General features: G+C 39.9%; 1 protein-coding gene across 1 annotated transcript; it reads left to right on the top strand.

Annotated features, from left to right (window-relative positions):
- Positions 1–4,854: 4,854 nt before the first annotated feature.
- Positions 4,855–8,065, top strand: LOC132145736 (patched domain-containing protein 3-like). Its single transcript, XM_059556959.1, has 4 exons — positions 4,855–5,609; positions 5,899–6,026; positions 6,104–6,249; positions 6,321–8,065. The coding sequence occupies exons 1-4, from the start codon at positions 4,917–4,919 to the stop codon at positions 7,949–7,951; spliced, it is 2,598 nt and encodes an 865-aa protein (XP_059412942.1). The 5' UTR covers positions 4,855–4,916; the 3' UTR covers positions 7,952–8,065.
- The last annotated feature ends 12,011 nt before the right edge of the window (positions 8,066–20,076 follow it).

Here is a 20,076-nt window from a genome sequence, read left to right as displayed (position 1 = left end):
ACCTGCCTCATCCAAATATATGAATTTGTGATGGTCATCATCAGCATCCAGCTCCATCACCCTCTAAAAATACATTTTAGAAAGAGATTTAGAGATTACTGTACAATGTAGAATTTTTGTGAATGTTTTTACAACAGCCATCTTGAAACTGAACTTACCTGAACATACTCAGTCCTCATTTGCTTCACTCTGTCTGCATTTCTTTCGAAAGGCACACGGTATAGTTGTTTTATAGATACCTGGTGCCTTTTTGGATACTTATGGATCCCACATTGTTGAACATGTCTTCATTGTCCAAGATATGCTGGCGAATTTCTGTAAGGCGAATATCATTTCTGGCCCGAACCAAATCGACCACAGCCTGCTCTTGTTGGTCAGTTAGAATTTTGCCTCTGCCTCCACTATTTGGCCTGGTTACAAAAGTACTGTCAATACTTTAAATAGTCTGAAAAGGTGGTACAGTATTTGGGGCCATAGACTGATGAAGCATTATGATAAAATATTAGGCTACATCCATGGATATTGTAGTCTAATTGGTTCATGCTCCACGCTAATTGGTGACAATGAATCTCGTTATCTTGAAACGTTCATGATTTACAGTAAACATGGAAGATTGTTTGTGTTTCCATACTAAGAGTAATGCAACAGTTACTTATCATTTTGAGCAGTTGTATCAATTGATAGTTAGATCATTGTAAGGAAATGAATAGACACTCATTTGAAATGTAATGTGTGGATTGCCTTTTGAAATAGTAGCACTTTGATGTTAAGTTGTGTCATATTGAACAGGTGATTTTTGCTGAATGAACAAATGATCTAAGTTTTATGTGTATTGTATCCAAGCAATTGAGAAAAGGGTTAGAGTTTTGAAAAATGTGCATTTTGATCTTTGGTTGTGAGTTTTGTGTCTAGAGTTGTGATAAATGACATCAAGGTTCTGAAAATAGTAACAAAGTGATTGTAAAAAAAACTGTATTAGATGCAAGATTTAATGTTTGCAAATTTCAGATTGGAACGGATCACTGACGAAGACCTAAAAAAGGCAGAGGAGTTTACAAAGCTCATGAGTGTAATGTACACTTCCACTCTATGTGTATCAAGTGACAGTACTCCAACCTGTGGCCAAGTCCTTCCTATCCTCCAGAAACTTGAAGAACATTTTCAAGTTCAAGAGAATGATGGCTGGAATATAGAAAAAGGTTTGGGAAGATCTGTCCAAGCGGTACCAGGTACAGCAGACAGTAAAATACACTACCCAGCTACAGAGCTACCACTTGTAATTTCATGATGATATTCATGACATACCAAGTACAGATTACTGCTTAGTGCTTCAGTACCGTTTACAGATTACTTGTTTTGAATTTATTATCTTAAAGAATGAGGATATCAGGCACTTCCTTGAAGAGGCAACAGTGATGGATCCCCGCTTCAAAAATAAGCTACTTGCAGACAACATTAGGGAGAGGGTGAAACTAGCTGCAGTAATGGCACAAAACAAGGTATTGTTGTTTTCTTTCATACAAACACACATAGGGAAAAATGTATACTTTCTGGAATATCCGCTTCTAATGCGAAGCTCTCTCTAAAGGTGTCAGAAGTGCAGGAAATGGAAAAAGGCCATGAGCAAGAACAGGACAACACTTCAAAGGTGAATGCAAACTCACAATGATAAAGATACATTGTCTGGTGTTGTTGACAAGGATATATACTGTTAATATTACTAACTAACTAACACTAATTGTCTTGCTTTTTAGAAAGTGCCTTGCAAGAAAGTAAAAAAGTGTCCATTAGCAGTTCTTTTTGAAAAGGAGGATAAAGCTCTGCAGGGCCAGGGGATTGTGCTTCCAAATGCTACTGGCTTGTCAGTTGATGAGAGAGTTGACAGAGAACTTCTTTTCTACAAAGAATGTTCCCCAATCCCCACCTATGAAGACCCAACTGTTTGGTGGTGGGAGAAGAGAGAGGCATTGCCTATTCTGTTTCACCTGTCTGAATCGTACATGTCTGTCCAAGCATCTTCTACTCCTTCAGAGAGGGTATTCTCCACTGCTGGAGACACAATAAGCCAGGAGAGATCCCGAATTCTCCCAGAGAAAGCAGACATGTTGATTTTCCTTCAGAAAAATTTAAAAAGATTTTTGTTGCAAAAATGTCTAAATACTGTAATATATGTTGATTTTTTTTTTTAATTGCCAACCTGTAAATTAATTTGACAGTAAGTAGTAAACGCATAAAGGATTGTTTGAGTTGAGTATTGTACATTTTTCCTTACCACTATTTATTTATTAGTTGTTAAATAATTTTAATGGAACCGGAATCACAATTTGTGAATGTGTCATCATTAACTATAAATACAGTACAGATATTTCAGAAATCATCCCTTATTCCTTTTAAACATAGAGTCTTTAGAGTCTTAATTATTGTCCAGCTTCCCTGAAAACCCCTTTGGCCTATACCTAATCTACAATATACAGATTAGAAACATGCAAAAAAAAAAAAAAAAAAAATATATATATATATATATATATATATATATATATATATATATATATATATATAGTTATTTTATCACACTTTGCGATGTTTAACAAAATACTTGAAAAATTACACGCATGCGCAGTATCATCAATTCATCGGTTCTCAAATCGGACGCGTCCGAAAGAAACGGTTTTCGGTTCAGTGTATTGGTGATCCGAAAACCGATGCAACTGAGTACCAAAGACAGCAGCAGCAACCAACAGATGCTGCACAGCTCAGCATTGCAGGATTTACAAGACCAGAATTGACCAAACAAGCAGTGCAACTTTATGATGCAAGTTCTCCAAAACAACAGGAAATTCAAAATGCCATCATTAAGGATCTCCTCATTGGCTGCACGTTACCTCTGTCAAATGTGGGGGAGAGGCATTAAATAATTGAAATGTCAGCTTTAACTGGAGGACAATATAGTGTGATACAATAATAAAACCGGTTCATTTGTATTTTCATGCACTTGTAATACAATAAAACCTTTGAAACCTTTTTTGATAGGAAACTAGTTCTGTTGACATAAAATAAAAATGTTCAATGGCAATGACTAGATGTAACAGTGGTATTTTTTTATTACATTTTTATATTGCCATTGGTTTAATGGGTTGAAAGGTTAAAATATTAATAGAATGTAAAAATTTACAATACCAATTTATAATCTTTTTTAATTTAATTACTTTCTGGACTCGGGCGGACTCGACTCAGACTCGGCCTTTAAGAACTCGGACTTGAGTCCAACTCGGCCCCTTTTGGACTCTGACTCGGATTTGGACTTGATGTTTAAGGACTTGGTCTTGACTCGTACTCGACAAAGGTGGACTCTGACCCAACTCTACTGGTGATGCTGTTTTAGGAGTTGTCTAAGCAGATACTGAGAGATTTAATGTCTTCTTTTATTTCAGTTTATTTAATCTAAGGCTGAAGGTGAAGTCAGTTGTAGTTCTTGTGGTTTTCTTTTTTTCAGTGATTCTGTTTGTTAATGGCAGGTGTTCATCATTAATGCTTAATCAGCACTTAATTAATCATATAATTATCTCATTAACTTCAGTGTTACTCTGTCACACTTTATAAGTGTTCAAAACTGAGGATTTTGCTGTAAAGTTTAAAGTAGTAGTAGTAGTAATATACTTTATTGTCTTTGAAAGGAAATTTGTTGTGGACTAATTGTTGCTGCATAAACATACAAGAAATAAAATAATAAAAAGTTAAATTAAGACTTACAAATTTAAAATTAATAAAATAAGCTGTTATTCAGCATTCTTACAGATACAGGCACAAAATAATTCTTATACCCATTAAATTTACACATAGAGACTATATATCTTCTACCGGAGGGGAACATTTCATACTGTGAACGCAGGAAGTGAGTTTGGTCCCCCATGATTTTCTGTACCCGATTCAGAATGCAATTCTCATATAAATGTTGAAGATTCAAATAATCTTCATGTCCAACATTTTTTTGTGCTGTCAACACCAGGTGTGCTAATTTAGATTTAAGCTGTATAGTTAGGTTTCCAAACCATACTGCGACAGGGAACTTAAAGTATGTTATGAGGTGAAATACTTTATATAACTGATGACCTGTCTGATGATAGGGATATTTACAGACAGTGTTGTACGCTGTATGCCCAGGCCAATATGTTGATTCGTAAATTTGATATGTGCTCAGGATCTGTTAAAGTATTCTGTACCCCTATGTATACTGGTCATTTGTGGTGGCATTACAGAAAGAGAAGCATTCAAAGACTTAATGTAGCTTATAGTAATGGTATGTGATTGCTGCTTAAGGTGCCACGATGGAGCAGTGCAAACCAAATATTTGTCAGTGCTCGTGTGCCAACCTGCGCTGCGGTGTTGCATAATCTCATGTACAGGTGTATGTGTAGGTTATCAGAACAGTATAATTTTAACACTTACGAACTTGGCACTAAGTTCAGTCAGGCTTTTTTCAAATATGTGGAATCATTGTTTTTTTTGTACACAGGTAAATATGTGATATTGTGGATTTTGTCCTTGTGTGTGTATTTGTATGTTGTTATTGATGTGTCTGCTGGACCGAGTGTGTCCTTAATAAAAATTGATGATGACTATAGTTATATCAGATATTTTCCTGAATAGATGATTTCCAGGGGTGTTGAGGGCCCTAGTTACAGTCCCTTAAGGTTAAAAACAGCCCATTGGTTAAGCATGCAGTTCCCGGCAGCGATGAAGAGGGCAAGTCCTGACAAGGAAGTTTGTTAATGAGCAACCTTATTTTGTTCATGAGTAACAAATGGGTTGTTAGTGGTCAGCTCTATAAGTGTGTAATGACAACAGTGAGTCATTGAAATAGGAGAATGCTTCTGAAGAGCAAGAGATTCCCAGCAGACTGTTGAGGAGTCTGGAGGATGGCGAAGTGTAAAACAGACTGCATCGAGCAGCCCCTGTCTCTGGCCTTTCAAAAGCTTGGTTGTTTTGTTGGTAGACATCCATGTGTGTTTCTTTTAGTAGCTTTATTTGTAGCTGCTGCCCTTGGAGCCGGTTTCATCTTTCTTCAGGAGAGGAAGGCAAATGATATTGAAGACCAGTTCACGCCCGTCAATGCACCTGCCAAAATGGAGAGAGCGTTTGTGGTGGAAAATTTCCCACAATCGGAAGAGTTTTCTCAGCTACGGCTTTCTTCCGATGGCACTTATGCCTCTTTGATCATCACAGGCTTACATGGAGAAAATATATTAACTGAAGCAGCTTTTAACAACATTATTGAGTTAGACAGACAAGTGAAAAATATTGCGGCAGGAAACACTTTTGAAGAGCTCTGTGCCAAAGCAAATGGAAGGTGCATATCAAATGCAATTTTAGACATTATAAATTACAATGCTGCTGAAATAGTTTCTTCAGCCATAACATATCCAATGAATAATGGCACATTTTTGGGAACAAGTATTGGGGGTGTAAAGCTAAAGCAAGGTAGCTTAGAGATATTGTGCGCAAAAGCGGTCAGGCTTTTTTATTTCCTAGATGAGGAGAAGACAAAGAACAACTCTGAGTGGCTCGATGGCTTTCTAAAACTCTTCTCAAACTATACACAACAGAAAATGGTAAGACAAAATAAATGTTATGAGTTATATCTAGATGTATACAGATGCCTGATGTACCTCAGATGACATTAATCAAATATTATCTAATAACTCTAACTCACCAAGTCATGTGGGAAAACGTTCCAATGTTTTGATAAAATGAACCAAACAAATTTACATTTGCTTGATTTTCCTGCAGGATGTTCATATTCTGTCATCATTTGCTGTTTCTTCACTGTGCTTGAACTCAGTGTAACACATTCAGATAAGCAGTAACTACACTGAAGTGTTTTATGTTGAATCTCTACAGCTCCATGTGTCTTACTTTACATCAGTATCAAGACAGAAGGAGTTGGAGACCAATGCAGACTCTGTGATCCCCCTCTTCTCTGTTACGTATTTCCTGGCCATTACCATTTCAATTCTGTCTTGTTTAAGGTATTGTAGAGAATTAAAACCACATTAGTACATTTCTATCTCTAGCTATGTCATTTATCCCTTGTCTCGTTCTGCAGGTTAGACTGTGTCAGGACAAAGGTGTGGGTGGCTGCATTCGGGGTCGTCTCCGCCGGTTTGGCCGTGTTGGCCAGCTTTGGACTGCTGCTGTTCTGCGGAGTGCCATTTGCCATGACCGTGGCCACAGCCCCGTTTCTGATTCTGGGTAAACTTCATTCATTTCATCACCTAGTCGAGGTCTCACAGCGGAGGTTCACAGTCTCTGCTTTCCTGCAGGTGTTGGTGTTGATGACATGTTCATAATGATCTCCTGCTGGCAGAAGACTGAAGTTGATAAAGCCGTTGAGGTTCGCTTAGCAGAGACGTATAAGGAGGCTGGCGTGTCCATCACTATCACCACACTGACGGATGTGCTGGCGTTCTACATCGGCCTCCTGACGCCGTTCCGCTCCGTTCAGTCTTTCTGCATGTACACCAGCACAGCTCTTCTGTTCTGCTACGTCTTCAACATCACCTTCTTTGGCGCCTGTCTTGCGTTCAACGGGAGACGAGAGAAAGGCAACAGACACTGGCTGACCTGCATGAGAGTCCCAGAAGCCAGTGGTGATGCTAAAGGGTGTTGTGTTGGTGGATCTTATGATAAAAACACACATAAGGAGTTTGAAATGCCAATGGATTCATTCTTTAAAAAATATTACGGCCCTTTCCTGACAAGAGTGTGGGTTAAGGTGCTTGTGTGTCTGATCTATGCCGGGTATTTGGCAGTCAGTATCTACGGGTGCTTCCAAATACAGGAAGGTCTAGATCTGAAACATTTAGCAGTAGACAGCTCATATGTTGGTGATTACTATGACAATGAGGATGAATTCTTTTCTGATTTTGGTCCTAACGTCATGTTAGTTATAAAGGATGAGCATTTCCAGTACTGGAACCCCACTGCTCGTGAAAGTCTTGACTTGTGTTTGAAACATTTTCAAAATCTGACAATGGCAGATTCATACATTCGGCCTGTTTCTTGGCTTCATGAGTATGTGGCGTTTAATGCTGGTTTTAATGTGAACAATGAAACTCAATTTAAAAGCCATCTAACCACATTCCTTAATTATTCTGGTTTTAGTCAAGATGTCAATTTCACTAACAATCAAATTCATGCATCACGTTTGTTTGTTCAGACGGTGAACGTCCGCACAGCAATTGATGAGAAGAACATGCTGAATGCGTTTAGAGAAACCACAGCTGAATGTGGGAATTTGCAGACGCCTGTGGATCTGACAGTGTACCACCCTGCGTTCATCTATTTTGACCAATATGCAGTCATCATCCCTAATACGATCCAAAATATAGTAGTTGCTACTTGTGCCATGTTATTCATTTCACTCCTGCTGATCCCAAACCCGCTCTGCTCTCTCTGGGTGACGTTCGCCATCGCATCTGTCATTGTAGGAGTGACCGGATTCATGGCATTATGGGATGTTAGTTTAGACTCCGTGTCAATGATTAATCTTGTCATCTGTATTGGGTTTTCTGTGGACTTCTCTGCTCATATATCCTATGCTTTTGTGTCAAGTGAAAAATCGTCAGCGAATGAGAAAGCCATGGATGCAATCACTAAACTGGGCTATCCGATCGTTCAGGGAGCTGTGTCCACTATCGCAGGTGTGGTGGTCCTCGCGGCTGCTAAAAGCTACATCTTCAGGACTTTCTTCAAGATCATGTTCTTAGTCATACTGTTTGGGGCCGTCCATGGCATCGTATTCATACCTGTATTCCTGACCTTCCTCAGCACTTGTAGTAACAGTCGTGAAAAAAACAAAGAAGTTCTTCCAGAGTGTAGTTACACAAGCCAACGGCCGGCCAAAACATTTGTGATTCAGAATCAATGGTCTGCAGATCCTGACTGTCCATAGGCACCATGACAAGAGATTTATAAAAATTATGGACTTTATTATTTTTGTATGAGCTTAGCCCTGTATAACACTTTTGTCTGACAATGGAAGTAAATAGCAATCATTCTGTTATGTTCCTATTAGTGGTGTAACGGTTCACAAAATTCACGGTTCGGTTCGATACGATACACTGGTGTCACGGTTCGGTTCGGTACGGTTCGGTACGTTTTAGATACAGCAAAAAGAAAAAATTGGCAGATAAATTTCCTTGATTTTTAAAAAATGTTTTATTTATTAAAACTAACAAAGTATGTTTTTTTTTTGTTTTTTTTACATTGAACAATGATGGAGCTATTTTTACCCATCTTCTATGGTGTTTTCTTAGCAGCATACTGTATAAAACAAAAACAGCTCCTTATAAAAAAATGAAAATGTTATATTATTGTAGTAGTTATGAACAAATACAAAGATGTAACTTTTTTTATGGAACTCTATAACTCTTTATATTGAGTGTGTTTTTACTCAATTGGTTCTCTATAGGGCTTATGTTTTTTGGAACAAAGCAGGAATTACGGTCTGTCTGAAATGGGCTCGTGAAGGAATATTGTAACGGGGCTCAATTACATTAAGCATTTTCTTAAAACCTCCGTTTTCCACTACAGAGTAAGGCGCTCGCTCACTCAGTACGCGCTGAAGGCTCGTTGCAAAATGGCTAATGCGTTTAACAGACCAGAAATAGAAGATCCTCCAATAACCAACAGGTCTGGTGTTTGGGTGCACTTTGGATTCCCTGTAAGCTATAATGGTGATGATAGAATGAATGGTAAATAGTAAGGTCTCATATCCGCGGCTATAACGTAAATGTAGCCTACCAATCGCCGTGGTGATGTCTTTTGCCCTGTTTGAATCCGTTGGAAATGTCTGTCTTAATGCTGCGGGGATAGTTTGTTGCGTGTATGTTTCTCCTTTTTTTCGTCTTTTCCCAGATACTGACACACTAAGGTGATGTCGGCGTAAATGAGTTGACATGTTTCAAGTATTCCCGCTGGTGTTTTTTTTTTTTTTTTGTATTCCCGCTGGTGTACCCTAGATGAGACATATCGTTGTTTTTTTATCCACCACTCTCTTGCCATCACCATTATAGCTTACAGGGAATCCAAAGTGCACCCAAACACCAGGGGCCTCATTTATAAAGCGTGCGTACGCACAAAACGGGGCTGGAAACGTACGTACGCCAGTTCCCACGCAAAGGTTGTGATCTATAAAAAACAAACTTGACGGGAGAATGTGCGCACCTTTAAGCAAACTTTGAGCCGTGCGTACGCACATTCTGGAGACAGAGGGAATTGGCGACACCGATGGTGAGGTCGTGAACTGAAGTTAGATTGTAGAAAATAAATGTGAGAAGAACGATTATAAGAATGAATGACATTTAATTTTCACTCCATTTCATACGTTATATCCACATTATCATGAAGATTAAATCCAACAGTGTTATTTGTGCCGATTGTTTTAGGCTATATACATCTAGTAAAATCCAAACGTAATTCAAAATGTATTAAAAGTAAAATAAAATAATAATCAGCGCTGCCTTACAGTCACATTGTCCACAACGGGAGCACAGGAGGACATGGCGCGATACATGTGATAGCCTACAGAATAGCATGAAATACCCTTTTATTAGAGAACTGCAGAACACAGTGTAAAAAGGAAATATTTTCCTTAATGTACATAGCCTATATCATAAAATGTCAAAGTCTGCAAATACAGTCATGAAGCACAATCGCTACTCATCATCGGTCCTAACTATTACGGTGTTCATTACAAAACCGTCAAGAAGCATGTGTTCACTATAACATTTTCGTCTTAAATTTTCGCCCACAAATTAATTAAGTGATTTTGTCAAGGTGTTAACGATCAGTCTATTTGCTAGAAACATATAAATTCTCCGGTGACCCGGGTATGTAATGCTTCATGATGGCACTCCTGGCACTGTTGGAGGATTACGCTAATGGCAGAATAAGGAGAGAACGAGTTTTCAGGGACCATGATGATTTCCTGGCCCATGATGATGACTGGCTAATAAGCCGATTTAGATTCCCTAGAGCTGTGCTCTTGGATCTATGTGCTGAATTGGGTCCAGTATTAGAGAGGGCAACACGCCGGAACCATGCCATCCCAGTCCAAATACAAGTCCTCACCACTCTGGGGTTCTTGGCAACCGGCTGTTTCCAGCGGGAATTGGCAGACAGGTAAATTAATAATATAAAAAAACTATAAGTAATCCTCAAATTTGTCTCTAAGACCTTTTTGTATATGAAATAATTCTATTGGAATCTATCATCTCACCCTATAGGTCTGGTATATCACAGCCGTCCCTGAGTGCCATAATATCTGTCGTTTTAAATGGTATACTTAATATGGTTAGTCGATACATCAGGTTCCCCTACACTGTGCGAGAACAGGCCGAAATTAAAACGCAATTTGCAGCAATGTCTGGTTTCCCAAATGTAATCGGCGCAATTGACTGCACTCATGTTGCTATAAGGGCACCATCTGAAAATGAATTTGCTTATGTTAATAGAAAGCATGTGCATTCTATTAATGTGCAAATCATATGTGACTCCAACATGACCCTCACAAACATTGTGGCACGCTGGCCTGGTTCAACACATGATTCCTTTATCTTGACACATAGCAGTGTAGGGAACAGACTAAATGCAGGCGCAGTACGTGATGGCTGGCTTCTTGGTGAGTTTAACAATATTAAAAAGTAGAAACTGTAACAATTTTGTTTTTAATATAATTATAACCTGCAGGCGACAGTGGCTACCCCCTGAGACGCTGGCTCCTCACCCCATTTTTAAACCCGCAGAGCGCAGAGGAAACTCATTATAACGAGGTCCACTCTCGTGCCCGCGCAGTTGTGGAGCGTGCCATCGGCATCCTGAAATGCAGATGGCGTGCTCTGGATGCCTCGGGTGGCAGACTTTTATACCATCCAGCAAAAGTGTGCAAGATTGTCAGGGCGTGTGGTGTTTTGCACAATATAGCACTGAGAAACGGTATTCCTCTCCCTCCTGATCTCCCTCTACCCCAGCATTACGACCCCGAGCCACAGCCCCCTGGCCGACAAGAGGGATATCAACGAGGTGCAAGAATCCGTGAGGATGTCATGCGGCGTTTGTAAAGAGAGACAAAACTCAAGGTTCATGTTTTAACTGCATCTTTTAATGATTGTGCAATTTCTTGCATCACTTCTCTCATCTGCCGTAGCTCATCTGCAACCCTGTTGACAGCGTTTATTGTCTCTCGCTGTAACTGCAGGACTGCGTCAGTGAGTACCCGACCACTTTTGGACGTGCCAGACGCAGAAGGGGCACTGCTTTGAGCCGGACGCTGTGCATCTGCATCTGAGAACCCCTCACCCTGAACCTCCTGTTCATTTACAGCTTCAGACTCCGGAAGGACTGGAGGACAAACAATTGGCAACATTTATCCATTTATCACCCCACACACTCAAATGTACAGCGTTAATGATTAAAAATCGGTTTAACCTTGCTCCTCTGTGGTTTCAGTCACGTCAGTGTCTCCCTCCTTTTCCGACACAATACCACACACGCTGACCTCCCCAATTATAGCCGCGATTTTGCTGTCCACTGATGTGAGATCAGCTGTACATGGGCACCCACCAGTTGCAGCTACGCTCTGGCGGTGGGAGGACAGTTTTCTCTTTGCCTCCACCTTGAATGAATGAGAATCTTTATTTCACATATTTTGCATACTGTAAGCACATGTAAATAAAACTTTTTGAAAATCAATATTGCTATTTATATAGGTATATAGCCTAATAAAACACAAATGTAATATGTTGGTAAAAAAAAAATTTGTATACCTTCAGGTCGGACCATTTTTTCTTTAATTCTGCAACTGTCCGTTCTGTCCCACTGACACAATTGACGGCAGAAGCAATACTTTGCCACTCGCACTGCTTCTTTTTATTAGTGACCCCACTGCTGTGGCCACCAAATAACACAGTTTTCCGAGCCTCCACCTCCCATACAAGTGTTTCAATCTCAGTATCTGAGAAATTACGTTTTTTTCCTCTTTTCTCACCTGTCGCCATTATTAAAATTAGGCTAACAGAAATGCACGTTTTCACTTTCTTGGATTAATTAATTGGCGGGTCGCATGCCAGTTTTCCAGGTATATATGGGATTCCACTCTCATTTACATGCTGATCAGCAATCATGAGGTGATTTGCATTGACTATTTATGGTTAAAAATGGGCGTGTACAGGGCGGGATATGAGGCTGGTTCACGTACGCACATCTGCGGGTGATCTGTGATTTATAAAGGGAACATTGCTTACAGGTGTGCGTACGCACGGTTTTATAAATCGGAATATTTTTTGGCGTACGCCATTTTTGGCTTTTGGGCGCACGTAAACTTTTAGTAAAGATCCTACGCATAGTTTTATAAATGAGACCCCAGACCTGTTGGTTATTGGAGGATCTTCTATTTCTGGTCTGTTAAACGCATTGGCCATTTTTGAGCGAGCGCCTGACTGAGTAGCCTAACATAAACATATAAGTGGTGTTTTTTTCTTCTTCGGGGGTGTCGGGGCGTTGCCTGTTACGTCGTTTGGGTTATTGGGCTACCTTGTTGAACGCATATCATTATATTTCACTATTTTTTTTTATTTTCCAAATATAATTAATTAGTCCAACGAACCGTTCGGTCCATAATGCGTACCGCGTACCGAACCGAAAGTATCGTTACACCCCTAGTTCCTATGTATAAACTGCATCTAACAGGTTTTTGTGTATTTATATTTGAATCAAGTTTATCTTTTTGTAAATTTTCCTTTTTATTCTTTCCATCAATATGATTTTCAATGCATTTCTGCAAACGCAACTTTGCATTTGTATTCAGTTACATTGATTAAACCACATTACTGAACATTGGGAATGTTATGTTTGTCATTAACCCATTTTATCCCACAACGGTGACTGCAAAGAAGGTATTCATTAATAAAGTTCTAAAAATCTTACTAATGTATTAGTGCATTTCCTGCAAATATGAAAAAAAATACAGGGTCTCAATTAAATATCTGCAGTGTCACATGACCAGAGCAGTTTATTTAGTTAGCATAAACAGATGACAAAGATTTTGGGACATGAAATCTTTAACATGTCTAGCATTAATACTTGTATATAAATTCACAATTACTCAGTTTTGTTAAGTGTGATCATAGAATGAGTAAACATGATGACAGTAACAATTGTGACCAGTGGGAAAATAAAGTGCATTTACTGTAGGTACAGTATACATATAAATCCATTTGCAGTTGTTAGTGAAAGTTGCACTAAAATCTTGCAATGGTAAAGATACAGTGAATATTGGACTAAATTAAAACTATTAAATCAAAATGAAAATGACAATATTGATGTAATATTGGTAGCACTAATACAATAATTTGATGATATATGTTACAATAAAGTATCCATTTTGAAATATAATGATAGTTTTTTTTTTTTTTTGTCTTTTATCTCAGTAAAAGTATCAGTGTTGTAAAAGGGTTTTTTTGATAACATGATTTTGATTTTATGATTTTATGACTGCAGAAATTTGTTAATTTAGTTTTTTTTTTTTTCACACACTTTTCCGGACAATTAAAAAATAAATTATTAATGATTATTTCAAAGGGTTACTAATGACACGTCATTTGGATATTTTCATGTCTGGGAAAATTTGTTAATGAACTTGATCTCAGCATAATTGTCATTCAAGTGAATGAGTGAGTAATTTATGACACATTATATGCACACATGCATAAATCCCCTCTGCTCTTGTGTTTTTTCCTGGAGTCTTGATAGACATGAGCAGATGCAATATTTCCTGGTCGACATTTCCTTGTTCCTGATCTAGATGGAATGTCCATCAGCACTTATGGAAAAACTGTTAAAGAATAATCCATCTAAGTTCATCCGTCTAAGTTCAATTAAACATTAGCTTATAGATCCTAACTGAAACAGATAAACCAGATAAAAAAATAAATACACTTAAGTTGTACTAATATTGATGCACTTCTTATATTTTTACTATACTATACTAAGTGCTAATAAATATGTTATTTTGGAGCAAGTATGTTAAGTACTCTTGAAGATATGCTTAAGACTCAACTCTAAGCTAATTGCAATATAATTTAATATATATAGTTGTGTTAAAATGTAATAACTTTAAGGATCTTTAGTGTAATTTAATTGTACTTGTCTATATTATTTATTACACTTATACTTCTTGAGCTATAGTTCAAATATATTTTAAGCTTCACTTTAATGTGCTTATTAATACACTAGTTTGTTATAAATAAATTTTTCAGTCAAGTCAAGTCACCTTTATTTATATAGCACTTTAAAAAAAAAGATTTAAACATTAATTAGGAAAACAGTGTGTCAATAATGCAAAATAATAGTTAAAGGCAGTTCATCATTGAATTCAGTGATGTCATCTCTGCTCAGTTAAATAGTGTCTGTGCATTTATTTGCAATCAAGTCAACGATATCGCTGTAGATGAAGTGACCCCAACTAAGCAAGCCAGAGGCGACAGCGGCAAGGAACCAAACCTCCAAGAAATGGAGGTAAATATTTAGTTAAATCTAGTTTTGGAGTAATGAATGCAAAGCATAACTTTGAACTGGATTAATTTATATCTCGAATTTACGTAAGATTCAAGAGTTTTATTTGTCACATACTAAATTATATATAGCATACATAACCAGCAGTGAAATGTGAGTCAGGTCCGCTCCATGGACAGTGCAAATATTAAAGAAAACAACACAGATGGAAATATACATAAATATAGCTATGTAAGAATGAAATAAAAGTAAACAATAAAAATATAAGAATAAAATATAAAAAAGATGTATATTGTAGAATTCAACAGAACGCAAAATAATGTGCATGAACGTAAACTGAAGTCTTAAATATTAAGATGTACAGGGATGTACAATGTGCATATATGCATTTTACTGTGGTCTTAAATATAAGATACACAGGAATGTACAAGAAGCAAATGTGCAAACACGGTGACACTGTCAGTGTGTCTATGTGAGGTAGTGAATAAAATGAAAAAGATAAAGTGAACATTAAGTGGAGGCATGAGGATGTAAGGGGCTGGTTAAGAGTTTAGGAGCCTGATGGCCTGGGGAAAGAAACTCCTCCTGAGTCTCTCGGTTTTTGCCATCAGGCAACGGTAGCGCTTACCAGATGGCAGCAAAGTGAAAATATGGTTACTAGGGTGGATGGAGTCCTTGATGATTTTAGTAGCTCTACTTCTGCAGCGTTTGAGGTAGATGTCCTGCAGAGAGGGGAGAGCAGACCCTGAGATGCGCTCAGCTAAGCGCACAACTCTCTGCAGTGCTTTGCAGTCTTGACTGGAGCTGTTCCCATACCACACTGAGATGCACTGAGTCAATACACTTTCTATAGCCCCAGAATAGAAAGTTTTCAGGATTGCTGGTGAGACCCTGAATTTCCTCAGCTGTCGCAGATGGTACAGTCTTTTCCTGGCTTTATTAACCTGTGTTTGAATGTGAGTAGTCCAAGTCAGGTCCTCCGAGATGTTTACACCAAGGTACTTGAAGCTGCTCACCCTCTCCACAGGGGTCCCGCTGATCATAAGAGGAGTATAGGGCTGCTGCTGTCTCTTCCTGAAGTCAGCAATCAGCTCTTTAGTTTTGCTCACATTCAGAAAGAGACAGTTGTCCTGGCACCATGATGTTAATTTCTCTACCTCATCCAAGTATGCGGTCTCATTATTGTTGTGAATGAGGCCCAGAACCACAGTATCATCAGCAAATTTGATAATGGATGTGGAGCTGTGCGAAGACACGCAGTCATGTGTGTAGAGAGAGAAGAGCGGGGGACTCAGGACACAGCCCTGTGGGGCTCCTATGTTCAGGGTGATGGAGCTGGAGGTGTACTGGCCTAGTTTCACCACTTGAGGTCTGCCGGTGAGGAAATCAAGAATCCAGTTGCAGAGTGAAGAATTCAGGCCGAGGTCTATGAGTTTAGAAGCTAGCTTTAAGGGGACTATAGTATTAAAAGCTGAGCTATAGTCAATAAATAGCAGCCTTACGTAGTTCCTGTTATTGCTGTCAATGTGTGTGAGAGAAGAGTGCAGGATGTGAGAGATGGCATCATCAGTGGTAGGCAAACTGAAGAGGGTCCAAAGTATCCGGTATGGAGGAGCAGATGACGTTTTTAACCAGTCCCTCAAAGACCTTCATGACTATTGATATGAGGGCAACTGGACGATAGTCATTCAGACAAGAGGGTTTATTGTTTTTAGGCACAGGGATGATGACCGATTTTTTGAATGAGGTGGGAACCACCGATGTAGCAAGAGACTCATTAAAAATGGATGTAAACAAACCAGCGAGCTGATCAGTGCAGGACCGCAGAACACGGCCAGAAATCCCATCAGGTCCGGCTGCTTTCCTTACATTCACTCGCTTTAGTGCCCTCCGAACCTCGTCCTCCGACACGGTGATCGCATGATGATCGCTGATCTGACTGCTGCTTCCTGAAGCGCTGATCGGCAGACTCACACTGCTTAGATTGTTTTCAAAGCGGCCGTAGAAAGTGTTTAGCTCGTCAGCCAGCGACGGATCTGCTCTCACCTCTGCAGAGGATTTATTTCCAAAGTCACAGATGGTCCTTAGTCCTTGCCACATGCGTCGGGAGTCATTTAGCTGGAAATGTGACTCTATGCGTTCCCTGTATCTGTGTTTGGCTGCTCTTACTGCGCGCCGGAGAGCATAGCACGATGCTTTGTACTCGCTCATGTTTCCTGACAGAAGACCGGCGTTGTAAGCAGCAGTTCGTTTGTTTACTGCTGCACGGATTGATCTGTCCACCCACGGTTTCTGATTTGAGAATGACCTTGTAGTTATTGTATCCGTGGCTTGTTCGGCTAGCATGTTTACAAAGCTTAACGTTACATCCGTGAACTCGCTGACGTCAGATGAACTTGTCCCAGTCTACGTCATCAAGAGCCGCCTGTAACGTTGCTTCTGATTGGGCGGACCATCGCGTCACCACCCTCTGCACCAGGGGATCTTGAACGAGCCGTTGTTTATATTCCGGTGTGAGGAAAATGGCGGCATGGTCCGATCTGCCGAAAGCCGGTATTGAGCGAGCTTTGTAGGCATTCTTAAACTGAGTGTAGCAATGATCCAGTGTATTCGGTCCTCTGGTTGGACAGGATACATGTTGATAAAAATTAGGCATAACTTGCTTGAGTTTGGCTTTGTTAAAGTCCCCAGCGATGATAATAGCAGCGTCAGGATGTTTGTTGATGTAGCCGCTGAGCGCGTCGTGAAGCTCAGACAAAGCCAAACCGGTGTCTGCTTGTAGTGGGATGTAAACAGCAGTTATGATGATCGATGAGAACTCCCGGGGCAGATAGAATGGGCGGCAAATAATGGTTAAATGTTCCAGATGAGGCGAGCAGGAGCGCGACAGTGTGGAGATATTCCTGGGATCACACCATTTCTTGTTAATCATGAAACACACTCCTCCGCCTTTGGATTTGCCGGCCTCGGCTGTCCTGTCCATCCGTAAAACAGAGAATTTTTCAGACGGCGTTACAGCAGCGTCTGGGACCAAGGGCGTGAGCCACGTTTCAGACAAACAAAGGATGTTACAGTCCCTAATGTCCCGTTGGAAACTTATCCTGGCTCTAAGATCGTCCATCTTATTCTCCAGAGACTGGACATTGGCGAGCAGAATGCTCGGTAAAGGAGGGCTGTGTGCTCTTTTCCTCAATCTGTTGCGAATCCCAGCACGTTTCCCGCTGTGTTTCTTGATCCGTCGCCTCGGGTGGTTATTCAGGTGGCCATTGTTCATCTCGGCGTTCCGGAGAATCTCAGATGGCCACGATGGGTTGGAGGATAAAGTGTCCTGAAACAGGTCAGTTAAGCGGTGTCCAATGTCCAAAAGTGTTTCTATGTCGTATATGATCAGTGCAGAGGTAATGTGTGTAAAAAGAGAAAGCAAAAGTAGGTAAAAAAGTAAATAAAAACATAATCTAAGCGGAGCGACCTGGACGGCGACCGGACTCGGCGGCACCATCTTGTATGTAACAGCTCTTTGTTCTCGACAGGCCTTCTTCCCAGATCTCATGAGACACATCGTCGTTCAGGTCAGTAGACCAGGCTATTTTAAGGTGTTTGGTTAATATGGGTGTTGTAAAAGCATGAACAAAACGAGATACCAAATGTCTAACTTCAGGATTAGAAGATAAAAGTTCATGAATAATATGATTTTCAGGTTTATTTATAAAATGTGGAATATTTTTCTTAACATAATTTCTAATTTGCAAATAGCAGAAGTGAGAGTGTAGGAGTACAAATGTATTTTTAAGTTGCAAAAAGGATGCAAATTGATCTTCTATATAGATATCTCCTATACAGCATAAACCTTTTTACCTCCATCCTGAAAAAGCTCCATCAATCTGAAAAGGCTCAAACGAAGGATTGCATAATATTGTTTTTTTGATTGAGACGTTTGGTAGTTTATAAAATGATTTGATCTGATTCAAAATCTTCAAAGAATTTCTCAACACAAAATTACTGCTGCCTAATTTACAGATAGAATTACATTCCTTAAAAAGTAAAGTTGAAGACTCTGGTGCTGACAAAGCCTCTGCATGAATCCATAGAGGTGAAGTCTCAGGTAGCATGTCATCCAGAATACCACTTTGCCAGAAAGTGAGAGCCCTGGCACTTACTGCCCAGTAATAATGGTTCAAATTGGGAAGCCCAAGGCTATGCGAGGTGTTTTACAGTTCCATACAAATGAAAGAACAACTGAATCAAGTTGCTTAAAATTAGTTGCAGGCAAATAAATAGGGGGGTTTTGAAAAATGAAAGAGACCTCTAATGAAAGAGACCACCAATGTCATGTCGCTCAAGTGCTCCAACGATTAAGAGAATTCTCTATGCTCTCTATGCAAAGGCTGAAAAGTGTGTGTTTCACCAACAGTTGGCACAGGACGCCCTGGAGTAAATAAGACTCTTACTTCAATACAGAACAAGTACTGGTGGCCGAGGATGCACGAGGATGTGCAAGAATTCATTAGGGGTTGTGTTCTCTGTGCAATCACCAAAGTACCTAAACAATTACCTTCCCGGAAAACTAGTTCCTTTGCCCATTCCCCATCGTCCATGGTCTCACATAGGAGTTGATTTTGACACTGATCTTCCTCCCTCTGATGACAAAACTTGCAGAACTTGACAAAAATTCTCTTAGCCATTGATTGATTCTCTAAAACCTGTAAACTATTGTCTAGGACCGAGGAGCTCAGTTCCTCTCCAGAGTATGGCCGGCATTCTTCTCTCAACTCAATGTTAGGGGTGGTGTTGGCTCGGTGGATAAGACACATGCTTTTGGTGTGAGAGACCCGGGTTAGAATCCACTGTGAGACACCAATATGTCCCTGAGCAAGACACTTGACATATCCTCTGACATATATAGCAATTGTAAGTCGCTTTGGATAAAAGCGTCAGCTAAATGAATAAATGTAAATGTTACGGTTAGTCTCACTTCCGGTTATCACCCTCAGGCCAATGGACAAACTGAACGGAAAATACAGGACATAAGCCGATTCTTCAGAAGATTCTGTCACCAAAACCAAAACACCTGGAATCGCTATCTCATTTGGGCAGAATATGCTCAGAACCGGTTAAGTTTACCTGCTCAGCATCCGATTCATCCAACTTTTCATGTGTCTCTTTTAAAACCACATCATCCTTCTGTACCTATTCCTTCCACAGACCCGGTCCCTGACGAAAAACCCCTGTTGCCACCCATTGAAGCTGAGCCCATCTACACGGTATGAGAGATCCTAGACTCCCGACGTCGTGGCGGTCGATTGGAGTACCTCGTAGACTGGGAGGATTATGGCCCCGAGGAGAGATGTTGGGTTCCTCGCCAAGATATGCTAGACCCTAACTTGCTCACAGACTTTCACGCTCAGCACCGAGAAAGACCTGCTCCACGACTTTCTCCATTGCTTTACTCACTGTTACTTGCTTTAATGGCAGATGTATGTCTACCTTTGATTGCAGGTGAGGACA

Source organism: Carassius carassius, chromosome 8, assembly GCF_963082965.1.
Source record: "Carassius carassius chromosome 8, fCarCar2.1, whole genome shotgun sequence".
In the NCBI taxonomy this organism is placed as follows: domain Eukaryota; kingdom Metazoa; phylum Chordata; class Actinopteri; order Cypriniformes; family Cyprinidae; genus Carassius; species Carassius carassius.
The sequence above is the reverse complement of the archived record's forward strand: the minus strand, read 5'-3'. Positions and strand labels throughout refer to the sequence as shown.

Bases quoted from the DNA above. Each gene is read 5' to 3' on its own strand.
- LOC132145736 (XM_059556959.1), top strand. From the start codon at position 4,917: ATGGCGAAGTGTAAAACAGACTGCATCGAGCAGCCCCTGTCTCTGGCC. The intron at 5,610-5,898 runs GTAAGACAAAAT...GAATCTCTACAG, and splicing joins ACTATACACAACAGAAAATG to CTCCATGTGTCTTACTTTAC. The intron at 6,027-6,103 runs GTATTGTAGAGA...CTCGTTCTGCAG, and splicing joins TCAATTCTGTCTTGTTTAAG to GTTAGACTGTGTCAGGACAA.